General features: G+C 44.0%; 2 protein-coding genes across 7 annotated transcripts; one reads left to right on the top strand and one right to left on the bottom strand.

Moving 5' to 3' along the window:
• Positions 1-475: 475 nt before the first annotated feature.
• Positions 476-12686, bottom strand: cux2a (cut-like homeobox 2a). Of its 6 annotated transcripts, none has more exons than XM_028974791.1 (20): positions 11019-11077; positions 10565-10605; positions 7132-7233; positions 6970-7045; positions 6792-6868; positions 6198-6264; positions 6000-6051; positions 5807-5911; positions 5476-5643; positions 5322-5380; positions 5163-5223; positions 4984-5077; positions 4288-4848; positions 4114-4209; positions 3240-4024; positions 2644-2803; positions 2220-2444; positions 1788-1976; positions 1442-1706; positions 476-1358 (listed from the first exon to the last, which is right to left on the bottom strand). In XM_028974791.1, the coding sequence occupies exons 1-20, from the start codon at positions 11069-11071 to the stop codon at positions 758-760; spliced, it is 3837 nt and encodes a 1278-aa protein (XP_028830624.1). In that variant the 5' UTR covers positions 11072-11077; the 3' UTR covers positions 476-757. The 6 variants fall into 6 exon arrangements, with proteins under 6 accessions (XP_028830624.1, XP_028830625.1, XP_028830628.1 ...); XM_028974792.1 differs by lacking the exons at positions 10565-10605; positions 11019-11077 and adding an exon at positions 10378-10545 and having other exon boundaries at positions 3240-3320; positions 3417-4024; XM_028974795.1 differs by lacking the exons at positions 10565-10605; positions 11019-11077 and adding an exon at positions 12540-12686.
• A 2396-nt stretch (positions 12687-15082) lies between these two features.
• Positions 15083-19156, top strand: uap1l1 (UDP-N-acetylglucosamine pyrophosphorylase 1 like 1). The gene is made up of 9 exons (XM_028971833.1): positions 15083-15579; positions 16225-16429; positions 16537-16712; positions 16926-17098; positions 17205-17398; positions 17491-17631; positions 17710-17895; positions 18034-18100; positions 18854-19156. Exons 1-9 carry the CDS (start codon positions 15294-15296, stop codon positions 18908-18910), a joined length of 1485 nt encoding a protein of 494 aa, XP_028827666.1. The 5' UTR covers positions 15083-15293; the 3' UTR covers positions 18911-19156.
• The last annotated feature ends 42 nt before the right edge of the window (positions 19157-19198 follow it).

Genomic DNA, 19198 nt, shown 5'->3' with positions numbered 1-19198 from the left:
TGACCATAGATGGACTCCAGCAGGCCATAAACCACCATTGATAATATTTTTACTCTGGTGAGTCAATGGTGTTCTGCCAATACTATATATTAAATTGACCAGCCAGGCAGGCACCCTCAATCCAACAGAGATCCTGATCACTGCTGATTGTCTTCTGATTATTAACTTTTTTAAAACTGCAAATCCACAGATCTTGCAGTGTTAGTTTTTGGAGAAATTAATAGAATTTGGGAGAAAAATTATTAGAAATATCCAGTGGGCTTTACAACTTAACTAGAAATTCCCTGACAACATCAGCTTATATACTTTATGATCTTCCTGATGATAAGACCTCCTTCATTTACAAGTTGACATTACATGAGTTGAGAAGGGCTCAGTATATATTTTATATAATTTCCACTTGCAACAAACACTGAGTGGCAATGATAAAAATTTCAGTAGTGACAGATGTTTTCACAACACTTTATTTGGTCTTTTTAAGCATTTATAGTGAAACTGAAAACAATTACCTTTCCTGCAGTAGGAAAACAGGCCTACATATAAACCTGGCGGGCTTTATTAAACACATACTAACACTTACTCATTCTTTGTAATATCCTGAAGGCCATGGTGTTCTGCCATGGTTTAGAACAATGTTGAGACCCAATGAGCTCAACAAAAAGTAGTTCTGAGGTTGAAGGCTCTCAATGACCAATAATCAGCATTTTATTAAGATAAAAAATATGCTCCACACAAAAAAAAAAAAAACAGTAGCACTCTAGAACTCCCACTCCAGTGTTTCCTCCTTTGTAGCTGCCTGCTCAAGTCTAAAGATAATGTTGTCCAGATTTGCCATCTTGGCACTGCGTTTCTGTGTACCGCCAGAGTCCACAAGATGCCGCTGGAGGCCCGTCGTCTCACCTGGGACCTCTGAGGTCAGTGAGACAGGGGAGTCAGCAGCAAATGGATTTGGTTGAGACCCTGCCCTCTTGCTAGTTGTCTCAACATGTTTCTCGTTTAGTCCGTTGAGCTGCTTTTCCTCATCTTGAAGGTCTTCTGGTGTATGGAGGTCACCTCTATTTTCAGCACTCTCTGCACCAGCTTCCCGCTGGCCAGCTGAACAGAGCAGAGGAGAAGGATTCCTGAGGTCTTCATCCTCAGCTTTCAGGCCAGCAGGCAAATGGGCAGACATGTATTTGGATTGCTGCATACTGTCTTTGGTCATTTCCTCTTCACTCTCACTGAGCTCTGGGGTTTCCTGTTTGATGACGACTACGTGCATGTTCGTGCTGAGAGAGCAGTGTTGAATGGGGTTCTGGCTCGGAGTCATGCTGACATTAATCAGTCCCACATCTTCAACCTCGCGTCTCATGCGGGACCTAGCAAATGAGGAAAAACCAACATGAACATTTTTATAGAAAACTTTCCACGAAGCATAAACAAAAACAGTGTTACTTCCAACCTGTAGTTATGGAACCAGTTGCTGACTGTGTTGGTCCTGAGGCCAAGCTGTAATGAAAGGCTCTCAACAGTCTTTTGGGAGGGGTAGGGCTCCACCTGGTAGGCTTTCTTCAGTACATCCTTATCATGGGTGGACAGCAGTACTCTGGGCTTCTTAGTGACGCCTAGAACTGATGGATCCTGCATGGATGGCATGTCTGAGGGGGCACCCAGGGAGTCTCTGTCCATGGTAGCACTCACTGAGTTATAGTGGCGCTTCATGCAAGCTGAAAGTGGAAGGATATGACTGTGTTAAGAGTGTCAGCTGAGTGTCAAGGTGCAGACCAATATACACCAAGCTACTCTACCTCGCAAGTCCATCTTCTTTATTTCTCGCAGCTTTTCTACATTCTGTGGGTCTTTGAGCCACAGCTGCATGCGGATGAAAGGTTCTCTCCCCTTCAGGCTGAGTTTACTCCAGGGTTTGGGACGGGCCAAAAGGTCAGACACTGAGCCCTGAGTCAGACCCAGGACCATGTCCCCAAATAAGCGCTGTCCTGAAAACAAAGTTCAGCAACATTTAAAAGGATTGTCGTATGTACACACTTACACAGAAGGTTAAAAAAAACAGGTAAAATGCCATCTCTCAAGGGTTCATTGACGCTTAAATGTTTGTTCTCCCAACCAGCTGGGAGAACAAATTTGTCAACAGATACATCTCTCAACATTAGACAATACTTTTAATACTGAATTCTGGCTTATATTTGCAACACCACTTCCCTCAGAGCCACTGTTCTTACCAAGGTTGTTGTTTGTGAGGACCTCCTTCACCTTCTTGGTGATGCTGAGAGTGTCCAGCTCTGGAGACAGAGCTGCCAGATGCTGGATGTCCAGCTCCGATGGGACAGGTTGGGGCAATGAGTGTGGGCCTTGGCTGGGCTGCTGGTTCTCCTTTATGCTCTCTAGGATCAGCCTTGTGGGCTCCTTCACTAAGCTTTGGGAGCGGTTGGTAACAGGGTACCGCTCTAAAGTCAGAAAAATGGTCTGTGAATTTGAGATTATTTTGCTGAAATAATAATAATAATTTTGCTTCCATTATGTCCAGGTTTTAGACAGTTGTGATTCTGGCCCTGACTATGAAGAAAACACACACACACACGATACAAGAAACAGCTGAAAGAATCTTATGGCTGTCTATGTAAGGTGTAAGTGAAATCTGCCCACCCTGGGAGGGGCTGCTGTTTGGGGGAGGTTGGTTCAGGTTCTGCCCAAGCAGCCAGAGTTGCATACGGATGAAAGGTTCCTTTCCTTTCTGAGTCAATTTACTCCAGGGCTTTGGCCGGGACAGGATGTCACTCACACTGCCCTGGGACAATCCCAGAACCTAGAGGAGGTACATAGTGTCAGCAACAAGCTCATTTATTCATTCCTTTACTCAGCACAATTTACAACACATACACATTCTCACTAGATTCGTTTCTCTCCCTGCACCCCCAGTCAGATGCATTGTTAGACTATTATTACTCTTAAGTAATGTTGGTTTGGAAGTTTAAAAAAAATTGGGTAGGAATACACCAGAAGCAAGAATCTACAAATAAAATAAATTTTTTACAGACTGCTGGTTTTTACAGAATGCCAGTTAGTCAGTCTCTTTTAAGATGGGATATGCGGCTGACACAGCACGGCTAATTTTCAATACGGAATTGGTTTTTGATTCAAAACTGAACTGCACTTCTGACGACATTGTTCACACTGACGGTATTTTGACCTATTTGTATTAATTCATTGTTTCATATTGCCCGTTTGAAACAGACACACACCTTCTCTCCAAACGTGCGCTGGCAGATGCCGTTTTGGGCCAGTTTCTGCTTCACTTGCCGTGTCAGGGAGGCTGTGTCCACCTGCTGGTGCATGTAGGTGTTGTCTGGACTCAGTGGCGGTATAGAGGGTTTCAGTGGATGTGTGATACTGACAGCAGCAGGAGACACGTTCTCCACCCCTTCTGGTTGTACCGGTTCCTCCTCTTCTGCAGAGAGCTCCACTTTTACCTTCACTACTGCCAATGGATGTTCTTCACGGTCACCTAGCAACACTTCCTGCACTTCCTGCTTTTTGGACAGCCTGTGACTGACTGCTGGGAGCGGCCAGCATTTTGGTGCAGATTCCTGCCCTGTTTGGGTGAAGGGGGAGCAGAAGGAAGTGGTAGAGACAAGTGAAGGTGACACACAAGTCAAAGGGGGTGATGCTGCACTGGAACCAGCTGACCAATGGCTGTCTGAGTAGTCAGCAAAATCACTGATCTCCCTCTTGACCTTGCGAATGATGTTCTGGACAAAGTCAGTGGGGGAGAGCATGCTGAACGGAGACTGATGAAGATGCTGAGTGTTCTGGTCACTTGTGTCCTCATGCTTCACCTGGAATCGTTTTACCTCCTGCAGTGTTTCCTCCTGCTGCTGGGTCAGCATCTCACGTCGCGCCTGTTCCAGAATATCTTTAATAGTGACCTCGCTGTCGCATGACCCATTACCACTGCTCCTACTGGAAACAGTGGTACACTCACTGCCTAAGCCATAGGAGAAACATTTTGGGGAACCTGTTTCATCATCTGAAACACACAGAGAACAACACAATGTCCGGTGGGTAAAGCACATATGTACAGTACAACAGCTCAGTTCCGGAAAACAGAGGACTCACATCCTCTCTGAATCTCCTTATTAGCTTGTTCCAGAATGTTCTTTATGATTTCGTCAGAGCCTGTTTCAGGGGAACGAATCCGAGGAATTATGTTTCCTGAGATAAAAAAAAAAAATCTGGTAAGCTCCGGATCAGTGAATCAGTTCACATCTCAAACTAAAGTACATGCCTCACCTCTCTGCTGAACCTGGATACTGCGCAGTGCCAGGACATTATGCTCATTTGACAGAAAGTGCTTCATCCTGAGGAAGGATTCCTTGCCCTTGAGAGTTAGTTTACTCCAAGGCTTGGGCCGGGAGAGGATCTCACTTACCGAACCCTGTGATAGGCCCAACACGTAATGGCCAAACACCCGCTGGCCAATATTGTGCTTTAGGAGCTGTTCTTTCACCTGTATGGCAATCTCAGACGTCTCCAAAGGCTCCTTGGCCCCACTGAGTCCCTCTACCTCCCACAGGTAAGTGCTCAGTGGCCCTTCTCCAATGCCAGCATCCTCTGAGCTTTGACTGGTTTCTGGAAGTCCAAACGTGTCTTCAGTTAAAGAGGCAGTGGGACTGGCCTCAGTTTTGATTAGAGGGGTGAGTAGAGGTGGGTGTGGGGACAGAGAGTTGGGGCTCAGTGAGAGAGGTGATGTGCCTTGGCAGGGGAGAGGAGGCTTAGAACTGCTGGAGCAACGGCCATCATAAGAAATGTAGAGCCCTTCTGGTGTCTGAGCCTCCCTCTTGACCTCAACATCTACAGAAAGAAATATACAAAAAAAACAATTCTAATAAATTATCCAGGAAATCAGACATATTCTTGTAAGGTAACTAATTTCATCGGTCAAGAAGCTTTACCAATTTAATAAAGTCTGAAATTGGCAAAAAATACCTTCAATTACAGGGCCTGTAAGATTCTCAATAGAAGGACTGAGGAGTGAATCTCTGTCCTCCACAAGTCCAGTTTTAGAGAGGGGACACAGATCCTGTTAGAGGGACAACAGCTTAGGAAAAGCAGATCGGACTAGTGGAATGTTCTTCCATTTAAGCAGCACGCAGCTAACATCCCACCTGCTCTTTCTCCTGGGACATGAAGCCATTCAGTGAGGCTCCTTTCAGCGCTCTGAAGATCCTGACCACACAAGCCACACAAAAAAAAAGAAGAGTTACCAGTGCTGCGTGTGTACAGACTGAGCAGCAGACCAAAAAAACTGTAACATGGTGTTCCACCTGAGTTCTGTTTTGATGCACTCATAGTCTTGCTGTGACTGCAGTTTGGCCTGAAGTCTCTATAAAAAGCACATGTGTTAAATGCTGAGCATTAAACTCCATTTCACTTCAGTTAATGCGTTTTTTGTTTTGTACATTTGTTATGGTTATATACCTCTATATCCTCAGTCCTACTGGTCAGTTGTCCCTCTAACTGTGCGATCTGATTGGCGGTGCTCTCTTCGGCCTCCTGCAAGGTCAGTTGGAGTCTCTGGACTTCCTCCTTCAGGCGGATGATCTCCCGGTCCTGTTCAGCTAAAATCATCTCCAGCCCTGCTCTCTCCTGAAAGGGAATAATTATTAAGTCTCATGCACACGCACAGGGAATAATTATTAAGCACATGCACATGCACACACACACACGTCTTATACCAAAACAATTAATGCTTCAGCTACTTACAACACTGGAGAAAACTGTGGATCAAAAAATGTGGTGGAGCGCCTACCATGCCCCTTCTCTCTGATGTTCTGGAGCCAGTTTGGCCACCGGTACCTCTTCTGTCCAGCTCCTTCCTCACACAGTCCACATCTATCTGTGTTGCCTCCACCCTCTGCAGCAATGTTCACAATGGCACAGAATAATGGTGTTAACACAGAGTTATACTCAAGAACAGTCACTGGACAATTTTCAAAACTCACCATGCTGGCCTGTTGCACATCTGCTACCATAACTCCAGCTACGTCCTCTCTTCTGAAATTAAATGGGTGAGAAGAAGAAGGCATCACCTGCAGTCGTGTAGCATGGAAGTTTATGGTGTGTTATACAGACACATGCAAAGACCACCATCATTACAAAATGCACCATCTATGAATAGTGCCGCTGAGAACTGATGTTACCTGGACATCTTCTCTTCATCATACTGCCCCTGCAGTGTAACAAGTTCTGCCTGAGAGGCTGTAAGGCCTGTGGGAGAAGTGACAGTATAACATTTGACCTTTGAACTTCTGTATATTTCTCCTGATGAGAGCTGATTGCTATTTGGTTCAATTCAAGCTACTTTTAATATATCTTCATTTACATAAAACAGGTCAATCACTTGGGCCCCAGAGTGGATCAAGTGAGAACAATGTAAAGTTAGACTTCTACTCTGAGCATGCAACGTACATGATTGATATGCATTTTCTTTGTATGAAGACATATGCTAGTCAAAAATATTCCCAATTTGACTTATGTGGGTGCTGAAGTGTTTTATTTTAGTAAAAGTAAAAATCAGGAATCAGGATAGTTAATAATATACCCAGAGCTGGTTACCAGTATGGCACCTCTACTGTGTTTCTCAGAGTTGTTTTTAATCACTGATTCAATTTGTAAAATCTATTTTTTATTATTTACTTTTTTTATTCTTTCTTCACCTTCAACAGACTGAGCAGTGTAACCCAATGCTATTGGATCTCAACTTTATGATCTTACAGTACATCTGTGGCGTTTACCTGACTGAAGAGTTGTGGTTCTCTTCTCTACTTCAGACAGTTGGACAGAAGAGCTGTTCTCAGTCTCAGTGTTTTCACTAAACAGGATACAGCATCATGAAATGTCATTTTAGCCATCAACTCGATAACAAGCAATTCTGACTTGTCATGATCTGCTGAAGATACTGAGAGGTTTTACCCTGTACTGAGAGATGGAAAAGAATCTGCGTGGCACTGCTGGAGTGGCACCATGCTGTCCTCTTTAGCCTGGACATCTGGAGGAGCACAGGACGATTATGTACTCATCTTAAACACCCTGCACACGCATCAGGGCCAAACTACACTGAGAACAGAGCATCACCTAGCAAAGATGAAGGAGCATAGCATCTATCTGTAGATGCTTTGTCTGGGACACTGGAGTCCTTTAGTTTCATCAGCCTCTTCTCCAGGATCTGGCTTATATCTGTGTGACCAAAAAATTATGAAGATTATATTACACAAAGTAATTTTAACAAACACCACTAGGTGGTAGTATTGACTTTCTCTGCAAAAGCAACAATAAAATTCTTGTACATGTACCAGTACCACAGGTTTCCAGAAAGTAAAGAAGCAAAGGAAACGACTACAGAGAGCAAATGCACAGGGATGGAGTGAAAACCAGATGACCAGATGACTCTCTCACACACAGCATTAAATCGTCTGAGCCCTCTCAACTGCAATGTGCATTTGGGTCTCAACCTATAACAAGCAAATGATAAGCTATAGAACCTATATTCATCAACACCCATGGTAGGGGTGCCCAGGAGGGGCCAATGGAAGTGACTATATAACTATTTTAGCATTGACAAAAAAGAACAAACACTCAACACATCAATTCGTGAAGTGGTCCAAGTAAATATAATTTTGTTGGGGCGATTTGGAACAAGTGGGGCTTTATAATCTCGTCCAGTAAAGTTTTAGAACCCCTGGTCTACACCCAATGAAATGAAAGACTGGCAACTTGTTTATACTCATCCAAATCATTATCACAAAATTATTAACCATGACACTGTATCTAATTTAATGATTTCTGCTACATGCTACACATTTACATTACATTTACATTTACATCATTTGGCAGACGCCCTTATCCAGAGCGACTTACAACGTGCTTTCAAGTTACCATCGATGAAGAGATCAATTCCGGTTCACTAGGACCCCAACTATGAATACATCTATTTAATTCACTCTGTTGTAGATTCTGTACACAAAGTTTGACAAGAAAATTACAATTTAATCTAAATATTCTTTAAAGAGGAAGGTCTTGACACATGGCTAATGAGAGCAATGCAGCCTTGACAAAACAATGACAACTGCAACATTGATGAAAAAGCATAAGATAATTGAGATATAACATTAGAATTCAAAATCATCTTAGCAGGCAAATAGCAATCTATTAAATTAAACAGTATTAAGTTTGCAAACCTATGTTTCACAGCTCTGATCCACAGCCAAAAAATGTTTAATTACATGTACAAAAGAGTGAAATAAATTAGATTTATATTTTTTCTCCTTTGCACTAAACGGTGACCCCACCCATCGCCTGGATGGGGAGGGAAGAAACAGGCTGTCAGACGGGCTGTTTTTACACTAATCAATAATTGCTGTGCCAGCTACAGGGCTATGGGGGAGGGGTGAGTGAGAGAGTGAGGGAGAGAGAGAGAGGTTGGAATGTGAAGGGGGAAAAAAAAAAAAATCAATTGTTGAACAATCAATAAGTCTATTTATCAATCCATCTACACCCACAAAAATCAACTGATAAAATCAATGCACCCCCTGACAGTTGCAAACAGCCAATAAATCAAACAAATTCTCTGCTGTATGATGACTGATGCACAGAATGCAGCTGGCTCTCGGTTCCGTGCCTGCTGCATGGGAACGTCCAACAGAACTGAATTAAAAAGGTCAGACATTTGCGTTGAGATGTGTGAATAATGAATGCTCCATGCCTGAATGTCAATGTATTGATGTTATATGCAGTAACGGCTCTCAATACGCACACTCCCACAAACAACATACAAAATCAAATTGATACAAATGATGTTTTCATAAGCCAATATGAACAAAAGGAGCGAAGACACAACAGTGCTATATCTGCAGTTGCTTTCCAGCCATTTCAAAAGCAACGAATATGCAAAAATTAATTCTGCATTAATCAACAATCAGCTTTTACAGATAATTTAGTCTACCAATGTTTATATACAATAAAGCATAGGTGACAGAGTAATTGCTACTTCATTTCTCTTTCCGCAGAATGTCGTTGCAATGTCGTATGCCAGCCTTCAGCCCAGTCTGCGCAATTCTAAAATAAAAAAATAAATCACTTCACTCAATATCCTATTGGGTCTCCATGGAAACCAGACAATCAATACTCAGCGCTACTGGCTGTCTCACTCAAATTAAGTACAATGTTTGCTCAGGACAAAACCAGCAGCACAAAAGAAATAAAAGAAAAAAAGCTCAGGTTCCGTTGATGCATGCGAGACAATATGTTCGCACTACGTGGTTCATGCCAAATTCATGACAGCAGTACAACACATTCACTTTTCTAAAGGAGACAAATGCAGAACCCCGGTCCCAACTAAAGTAGCCTGAAATCACAATGCTGCCGTCCCGCATGACAGAAGACGCTGGTTTTTTTTGGGTGATTAGATGTGATGCCCCCAAGTCATCAAGTTGTCTCTGAAAGTGAAGTGATTGTCAATGTGAAGCAGTCTCCTCTGCTTTTTACAATCACCCTCGGTGAGCATTGGGCAGCTATGACAGGCACCCAGGGAGCAGAGTGTGGGGACATGCACACTCAGAGACTAAAACTGAAAAAATTTTCCAAGATAGAGAAAGAGCTAAATTGCATTTGAGGAGATAAATGGATCATTGGGAGGGGGGAGGGGGACATCAGACCATTACAATGAATACAGCGTCTGTAGCAGCGGATTCACATGGCAGAAGTTGCACCTACAGCAGCGGTCACCAACCACCCAGCCAGTCCACATGTCTGCATCTGCATCTGCATCTGAACCACATCTGTCTCTGTAATCGAGTTGATGCACCATAAAAAATGGCTTAAAAGATTAAAATAAAAATAAAAAAAACTTTTTCAAACTATAACGTAAAATATGCACAGCAAAATGCCTCCATATTACTGCGGCACTTCATCACACTGATGAAAATGGAAAGTTAATCACATACTTAATGAGGATGTCAGTGACCTTCCATCTTGGCTGGCATTATAATGAGAACAATCTGTACCGACGCACAATTACAGGCTCTCGTAGTTAAACCACCACACGCTCGGTATTGCAATTGATCATTAAACACTGGGATTGTTTCTTAGCCTTTAATAACTACCACTTCTAAAAAAACTAACAAAAAAAAAGACACACACTATAATAGTTGCTCTTTAAACATGTCCTTGTGATATAGCCAACACAGGCTACAGACATTCAAACTGGTCAAAGCAAGATCGCCGCATTTACAAAAAAACTAAGCACTCCATGCAACTCGGACAGTTAATTAGATCATCAGATAAGTGAATGCGGTACTGATGAGGCTGCACCGGGCCACATACCTGAGACAGGAGGGTTCCGCCCGTGGGATGCATTCAGACAGACAACTTTAAAAGCCACACCAGCACAGGCGACCGGGAGGACACACACACACACACACACACGCACACACACACACACTCGGGAGGACGCGACAGTCATTGCACGAGGCCAGGCTGATCATAAACACTGCAGTCGATGCGAACTCACATGATCGCACGTCAATGTGCAACGATTCTCCGATACGCGCGCTGGGGGTAAAGCGCAGAATTAAACAGAATTCGTACAGAATTAAACAGTGAATTCTGAAAATAAAACGAATACGTTAGTCCGTGTCAGCGGTCATTGTTTCGCTCGTTCTCATGCATTAAACATAATAGATGCCAGGAGCCGCGCATTTGAGTATTTATGAAAGGAAGCGTCGATCTCGAATTATTTTAAAGGCGCATTATAAAGAAATAAGTTGTATATATGAAGTTCAAGTTTCAAGGTGCATTGTGTAGAGTTGAAAGCTGCATTAATATGGTCACCGGCTGATCGGGCAATTTCTCGAATCGGTGCGTGTCCGGCCAGATCTAATCGGCGAGAGAGAAAAAAAAACCCGCAACAAAGACGCGCCCACGTCGGCTCGTAAGATCGGTTTTCCAGCGAGCATGCTGCGGACCTGCTGTCGCCGCGTCTCCGATTTCGCCCAGAACTCGGCCATCGATCTCTCATCAGCGGCCATGTTGGTGGACAGCGAGCCGTCCAGGCGACACCAATATCCGGGTCCCGCTGGTGCAGACGCAGCGCGGCGCGGCGCGAACTAATGACTTTTAAACACTTTCTGTCACTTTTAACGTGTCACCCGAGATCCGGAATCGGAGCGTTCCGGGCCGGTGCACGCGTGTTTCGCCCGCAGTTTATTCCAATTATATAATAAAGTGAATAACGGTATTTAAAGATTTATCAGTTCCAATAAGTGAGGTCACGTGACGTCGACCGATCATTCGAATTTGTGATTTTTTTTTTGTGTTTGTGTGAATATCTCTACTTGTCTGTTGGTTTGTCATACGTGTAGCCACGGGCTCCAGCTTCTTAATACCGTTTTTAATGCTAAATAAATATTATTCTTAATGTCGTTTCGTTCTTAATTTGCCCAACTTTTGTAGGGTTTTTGCGTTTCCTGGAGGACATGCTGGGTAAAAGTGGAGTGGAGTTCAGTGGGTGGCGTTTAGTGCATCATACAGGTAATGATTCTCCTGTTTGCTATTTTTGTGCAGTTTGTGGCGTTTTATGAAATGGAATGTGTATTTCTTTTTGACAGGAAAAATCATTACAGTCCTACTGCTGTTTTGCCTGGATTATATACTGTAAAGGCAGAAAGATTGGACATTCAATGTGTTTTCTTTATTTTACGTTGGTAGATTCACACTGAAGGCATCAAAACTATGAATGAACACACCTGGAGTTATGTACTAAACAAAAAAAGGTGAAATAACTGAAAACATGTTTTATATTCTAGTTTCTTTGCTCTGATTACTGCTTTGCACACTCTTGGCATTCTCTCGATGAGCTTCAAGAGGTCGTCACCTGAAATGCTTTTCCAACAGTCTTGAAGGAGTTCCCAGAGGTGTTTAGCACTTGTTGGCCCCTTTGCCTTCACTCTGCGGTCCAGCTCACCTCAAACCATCTCGATTGGGTTCAGGTCCGGTGACTGTGGAGGACAGGTCTCCACTTTTTGTTAAGTACATAACTGATCGATGTAAATGGTCATGAAATTAAAGAAACACATTGAATGAGAAGGTGTGTCCAAACTTTTGGCCTGTACTGTACATATAATTGTATGTAAATGTTGTGGTGAGTGGAGGTGATTAATGCCTCCTACGTCTGTGGAGTGTTTAGTGTATTCTGTGTAATTGTTGTCTTTGTGTGCATTTGGGTTTTGTGGGCTGGGCGGATAGTGGGGACGAGCCATGTCCTTCGGGCAAGAACTGGAAAGTGTTTTATACTGGTCATGTAATATTTCGGTCTAATTCTGCATTTCATTTAAATAAATTCCCTGATGAGAACCAAAAAACTCTGCTGCGCTTGTTTATGTAGGTGGGGCTTATACACACACACACACACACACACAGGTATCAAAACCAATGTCACCAAATGAGACGGTGTCATGACGTACACGTATTTACCAATGTTGCAGTACCTCGACGGATCCTCTACGCGTCGCAAACTCCCCGATGAAGACTCCTCAACTAAAACATTCCCACCTTGCCTCTTGTACGCTGATTAGAACCGAAAAAAGTGTATTTGTTGATGCCAGTCCCAAGCTCGGGTGAATGGAGCGGCTCGCGTCGGGGAGGGAATCCGTTGGTCATGTCGACTGTGCGGACAGCCAGAGCGGCTGATCCGCTGTGGCGACCCCTAGCGGCAGCAGGCGGAGGAAGAATTGCACTTCTTTCAATCTTACTCTGTGCGTCGGTTTGGCTCATTTATGCACATTTCTAGTTTTTCTTTTCACATATTTTCTCACTTTTAAAATGCAAAAATACTTTAGCCCTATGTTTGGAATCCATTATACTGTTCACAGAAATATTCGAGGAGTCCATCATTGTTCCGGTCCCAAAGAAATTGGAGAGGACCTACCAGACCCCTGTCATCAACAGGAGCCCAGTGGAGAGAGTGGACAGCTTCCGATACCTCAGTGTTCACTGAGGTATGGTCCTGTCATGGTCCTGTCACATCAACATCGTAGTGAAAAAGGCCCGGCAGCGTCTCTACCACCTCAGACGCCTGAGAGACTTTAGACTGCCCTCCAAGGTGCGTAGGAACTTCTACTCCTGCACCATAGAGAGCATCCTGACGGGAAACATCTCAACCTGGTTCGGGAACAGCACCATGCAGGACAGGCGAGCCCTACAGAGGTTGGTTTGATCAGCTGAACGCATCATTGTGTGAATAAAAAGATTGTATTCATAGTAGGGGGTCCTAGTGAACCAGAATTGATCACTTCATTAATTGTAACATGGAAGCACATTGTAAGTCGCTCTGGATAAGGGCATCTGCCAAATGCCTTAAATGTAAATGTAAATCATCTGTACCAAGCTCCCTGACCTTCAATCTATCGACAGCAAGCTGTGCTGGACCAGGGCCAGGAAGATAGTGAAGGACCTCAGCCACCCCATGGACTGTTCTCTCTGCTTTCGCTCCCTGAAGTCCAACACAGAGAGGATGAGGAGGAGCTTCTTCCGGCAGGCTACATGAGCTCTCAACCACAACAACACAACATAGGACAGAACTCTTAATACACTCCAGCACTTTCACTTTCACTGGACTCAAATTTACTGTGCTTTCCCATCAGAGCTACATACGATGTCCTGCCCTCTCCAGCAAATCTACATCTCTGGCTTGGAGAGGATCCAGCCTGTCTCCAATGTGTGGCCCCAGCAACTCTGAAGCACACAATGGTGTGGTGCAAAGTGAGCCTTACTCGTGGCAGATACACCAAGCTGCCAACTTGAGACCAGACCTGGTTTCGTGGTCCAAATCTTGTCGACATGGAGCTAACTGTGAGGCATTTGAACCGATAAAGCTGAAAAATGCAAACCTGGCTGCTGAAGCAGAAGACCAGGGCTGGAAAGTGGTGGTGCAGGGGGTTTGTAGCTAGTTCTACCACAAGGCTACTAAAGGAGGCTGGAGTTAGAGGACCTGCCATCAAGTAGCTTTTGGACGCCGCCACAAGAAGCAGCCATCGGTTGTGGTTGAGGTGGAAGGACACGTCTGGGCCGGTCGAGGAGCCTCTAGCACAGCACACACCCAGGTCTGATCAGCCAGGCCGAAACACCCAGAGACCCCAGGGTGCACAAGATGTGTCCTGTTGGAGAACAGAAAAAAAAACAACCTCACACGAGGACTTACTTGAGAAATTCACCATGCTGTGCTGGTAAACAAGTGAATTTGAAACATAGTCCTAGTAATCACTTGATTACCGGCACAGAATGGCGAATTTCTCAAGTAGGTGTGTGTGTGTTTATATATAGGCACACACATTCAGTACAGGCCAAAAGTTTGGACACACCTTCTCATTCAATGTTTTCTTTATTTTCATGACCATTTACGTTGGTAGATTCTCACTGAAGGCATCAAAACTATGAATGAACACACATGGTGTTATGTACTTTAAAAAAAATGTGAGACCTGACCTCCACAGTCACCGGACCTGAACCCGATCGAGATGGTTTGGGGTGAGCTGGACCGCAGAGCGAAGTCAAAGGGGCCAACAAGTGCTAAACACCTCTGGGAACTCCTTCAAGACTGTTGGAAATCCATTTCAGGTGACGACCTCTTGAAGCTCATCGAGAGAATGCCAAGAGTGTGCAAAGCAGTAATCAGAGCAAAGAAACTAGAATATAAAACATGTTTTCAGTTATTTCCCCTTTTTTTGTTAAGTACAGAACTCCACATGTGTTCATTCATAGTTTTGATGCCTTCAGTGAAAATGGTCATGAAAATAAAGACAACACATTGAATGAGAAGGTGTGTCCAAACTTCTGGTCTGTACTAATATATATATTAGGCTTCTGGCAGCCTGAGTAAGAACCTTCATGCTGTTTATGCTTTAAGTGTTTGTACGGATAACCACCCTGCCTGAACATTTTTGCATCTTTTAATGAGGCAGAAATACGTGTTTTTGTTTAAAAAAAAAAAAAAAAACACTCCAACACAGCAGCTGCGGGCGGGGACCGTCGGGTCACGGGACCGCCGCAGTGGACGCTGGATCGTGGCTCTGCGTCCTCGGGCTTGTGTGCGCCGAGCTCGGATCCGGGTTTGTTCGAGCCTTGCTGTCACAAGACAGCTATGCCACCGCGGCCAGTCACGAGTGGCGAGTCGGGCGAGGCGGGCCGCTGTTTCCTGGCGAGAGACGCCGCGCGTTCTTCCGCCCTGTGCTGAGTCGGCGAGGATGTCCCTGGAAGAGGTGAGGGCGCGTTTGGAAGCCGCGGGACAGACGCACCTCCTGCGCTTCTGGCCCGAGCTGCCCGAGGACGAGGGACGAGCCTTCCTGGCCGAGCTGTCCGCGCTGGATCCGGACGAACTGCGGGAGCACTGCCGCCGGGCCGTCGAGGCTGCGAACGGCCGCTCGGGGTCTGGAGATCGGCCCGACCTGCGAATGGAGCCCGTGCCCCCCGAGTTTATTGGAAGCGTGAGGAAAAGTGACCAAAGCACCTTAAACGCCTGGGAGGATGAAGGTAATTGCTCATCGGTTGCATTTTGGTCAGAGACTATATACAGTACAGGCCAAAAGTTTGGACACCTTCTCATTCAATGTGTTGTCTTTATTTTCATGACCATTTACGTTGGTAGATTCTCACTGAAGGCATCAAAACTATGAATGAACACATGTGGAGTTATGTACTTAACAAAAAAAGGTGAAATAACTGAAAACATGTTTTATATTCTAGTTTCTTTGCTCTGGTTACTGCTTTGCACACTCTTGGCATTCTCTCGATGAGCTTCAAGAGGTCGTCACCTGAAATGGTTCTCCAACAGTCTTGAAGGAGTTCCCAGAGGTGTTTAGCACTTGTTGGCCCCTTTGCCTTCACTCTGCGGTTCAGCTCACCCCAAACCATCTCGACTGGGTTCAGGTCCGGTGACTGTGGAGGCCAGGTCTCCATTACAAAACTCCACATGTGTTCATTCATAGTTTTGATGCCTTCAATGAGAATCTACCAATGTAAATGGTCATGAAAATAAAGACAACATTGAATGAGAAGGTGTGTCCAAACTTTTGGCCTGTACTTTATGTATACAATAAGATATCTACAAAAGTAAAATAGCACTGTTCTTATCTTGTTACATTACAACGTGTGCCTTGTAATTATTATACTTTTCAGGGTTTTTGCAGATCTCTGAAAACAAGGTTGCAGTCTTATTGTTGGCCGGGGGTCAGGGTACCCGGCTTGGAGTTTCATACCCAAAGGGGATGTACAAGGTTGGTCTTCCAAGTGGGAAAACCCTGTACCAGATCCAGGCTGAACGGATCCACAAGGTGCAGGCGCTGGCTGAACGGAGGCATGGCTCAAAGTGCACCGTGCCGTGGTAATTTCTTCATATCAATGGTTATGCGGCACTTTGTGTTTCTAAAATCATATTCCTGGACTTTGTGCCTTTCAGGCAACATTTGAGTCATTCTCAACTGTCCTCAGGTACATTATGACTAGCGAGTTCACCCTGGCGCCCACTGAAAGGTTCTTTAAAGAACACAAGTTCTTTGGCCTTGATCCTTCTAACGTGGTCATGTTTGAGCAAAGAATGATTCCAGCGGTGACCTTCGATGGAAAGGTCATTCTGGAGAAGAAGGGCAAGATAGCCATGGCTCCAGGTCAGTGAAACCATGTTTTGGGTGGTTGGTAGTCATGTTTTGTTAATCTAGGCTGCTAACAGCCACAAACGTTGGTCTGTAACAGTCGTGCCACCGTGGCTTTTAGAGAAGCCACGTTCTTCTGTACGTGTGCTGTTTTTTTGTTGTTCCTTTGTCCCCAGAAACCTACCGCATTAGTGATTTCAGTCCTTTTCTGATTACGGTGTATTGCAGATGGAAATGGCGGCCTTTACCAGGCCCTCACCGACAACAAGGTCCTGGAGGACATGGAGAAGAGAGGTGTAGAATACCTCCATGTTTACTGTGTTGACAACATCCTGGTCAAGATGGCCGACCCTGTCTTTATCGGCTTCTGTGTGAAGAAAGGTGCAGACTGTGGTGCAAAGGTATCATTGTACTGTGTATCTAACCTTTAGTATTGTTATGTCTATTATGTTATGTGAAACATTCATGTTTAAATTAAAATGGTTCATCTCGTGCTGTAAACTTCAGGTGGTGGAGAAGGCGTACCCCGCGGAGCCTGTGGGCGTGGTGTGTCGCGTGGATGGTGTGTACCAGGTTGTGGAGTACAGTGACATTCAGCCTGAGACGACAGAGTTGCGTGGGCCTGAAGGAGATCTTCTCTACAGTGCAGGGAACATCTGCAACCACTTTTTTACTCTGGACTTCCTCAAGGATGTTGCACAGTGAGCACACTGTTTTTTTTAGTGCAGGCGGATACTACTGGCTATGTAGTCCTGGAGGAATGAGATACCTAACCGGAACAAATGTATTTCAGGAACTTCAAGACTCAGTTGAAGCAGCATGTGGCTCTTAAAAAAGTACCGTTTGTAGACCAGGAGGGTAACCAGGTTAAACCAACTAAACCCAATGGGATAAAAATGGAAAAATTTGTGTTTGATGTCTTCCAATTTTCAAGGTAATTTTGTAGCATTGTATAATGACATCTTACATATGATAAATACCCTTTGTTGACACTTTTCAATCATGTGTGTAGGAAGTTTGTGGCATTTGAGGTGTTGCGAGAAGCAGAGTTTTCACCTTTGAAAAATGCAGACGGGGCTCCGCTTGACACGCCAACATCGGCACGACGCTCCCTGTTGGCTTTGCACTACCGTTGGGCACTGGCAGCTGGGGCAGTTTTCCTGAATGAACAGGGGGACGCTGTTGCTCCAGAGCTCAGGTCTGGTTACTGCAGGTTTTGTTGTTGTTTTTTTAAATAGATGACACCTGTCAGTTATATTGAATGTTAGATTTTTAACTGATAAACATAATTCCCTTGTGCATCAGTGGTCTTTTTTTTTTTTTTTTATGTTTATAGCGTGGTGAAGGATGTAGAGCCCCCACATGTTTGTGAAATCTCCCCTCTTGTATCCTACTTTGGTGAGGTAAGAGATAATTTTTTTGTCAATGAAGGTGGACCTCTGTTTGCCCTCATTTTTAAGTGCTTTGTACACTACCAGTCAAAAGTGTGAACCCACCTACTTATTGGTCTTGGATATTCCATAGACACAGGACTATGGAATAAGTGAATTTATGTAATTAACATTTGAGGCTCTCCAAATGAGGGAGCTTTTTGCAGGATTTCGCACTCTTTGCTTCTCTCAAGTTAGACAACAGGGATGGTTTTCCAACAGTTCTGAAGGTTTATGCTGAACTACAAAAATCCAAAATATGTATCAAATAGTTTTTATTGTCATGTCAATAAAAGTGATTTGATTTGATCCAAGAAACATATTAAGTATTTTTTGTAGCAGGATAACATTCCCAGTTTTTTACCTTCATGGGTTTTGTTCACTATCAAAAGCCACTTTATGAGATGCTCATTAACATGAGTGAATGACAAGATTCAGTATTCATTGGATTCTGCAAAATGGCCTCCATCTTGTTCTCCATAATTGCCACAGATGTCCAAATTTTATAATGCTAGTGTACACTGTATGTATTATAAGTAAAAATAGCAATGTGTGTGTGTGTGTGTGTGTTAGTAATATTCCATGAGCATGTGTTAGAGCGTAGCATTTGTGCACTGTAATATTCACTCATGTGAAATAACGTCCATATGGTGTTCACTCTGACAAACGAGAATACTACACTCTACTGAGGAACAGCTGTGTCTGACTTTTCCTCATTCTCTTCAGGGACTCGAGCCATCGCTGAAGGACAAGGCCTTCAAATCCCCTCTCATTCTTGAATAGAAGACATACTTGTACTCCTTGTCCAATGTCACCAAGATAGTTGAAGATGGTAATGCGGGACCAAATTGCACAGTAGTGTGTAGAATTATCACAGTATGTTTCTACAAATGGTGCTCTAAAGGCTTTGATCTTTGTTACTAGATTTTCTTTCATACATAAAAGCAGATCTTTTATAATCAGCTTCTGATAAGATGTTTCTATAACTGAATGGCTATGTGTACTCTAAACAAATAAAGCGCATTTTTAAAAAAATGTTTCAATTGTCATATGTACCTGAGCGGGTTAATA

The sequence above is a fragment of the Denticeps clupeoides genome, chromosome 3, assembly GCF_900700375.1.
Source record: "Denticeps clupeoides chromosome 3, fDenClu1.1, whole genome shotgun sequence".
Taxonomy (NCBI): domain Eukaryota; kingdom Metazoa; phylum Chordata; class Actinopteri; order Clupeiformes; family Denticipitidae; genus Denticeps; species Denticeps clupeoides.
The sequence above is the reverse complement of the archived record's forward strand: the minus strand, read 5'-3'. Positions and strand labels throughout refer to the sequence as shown.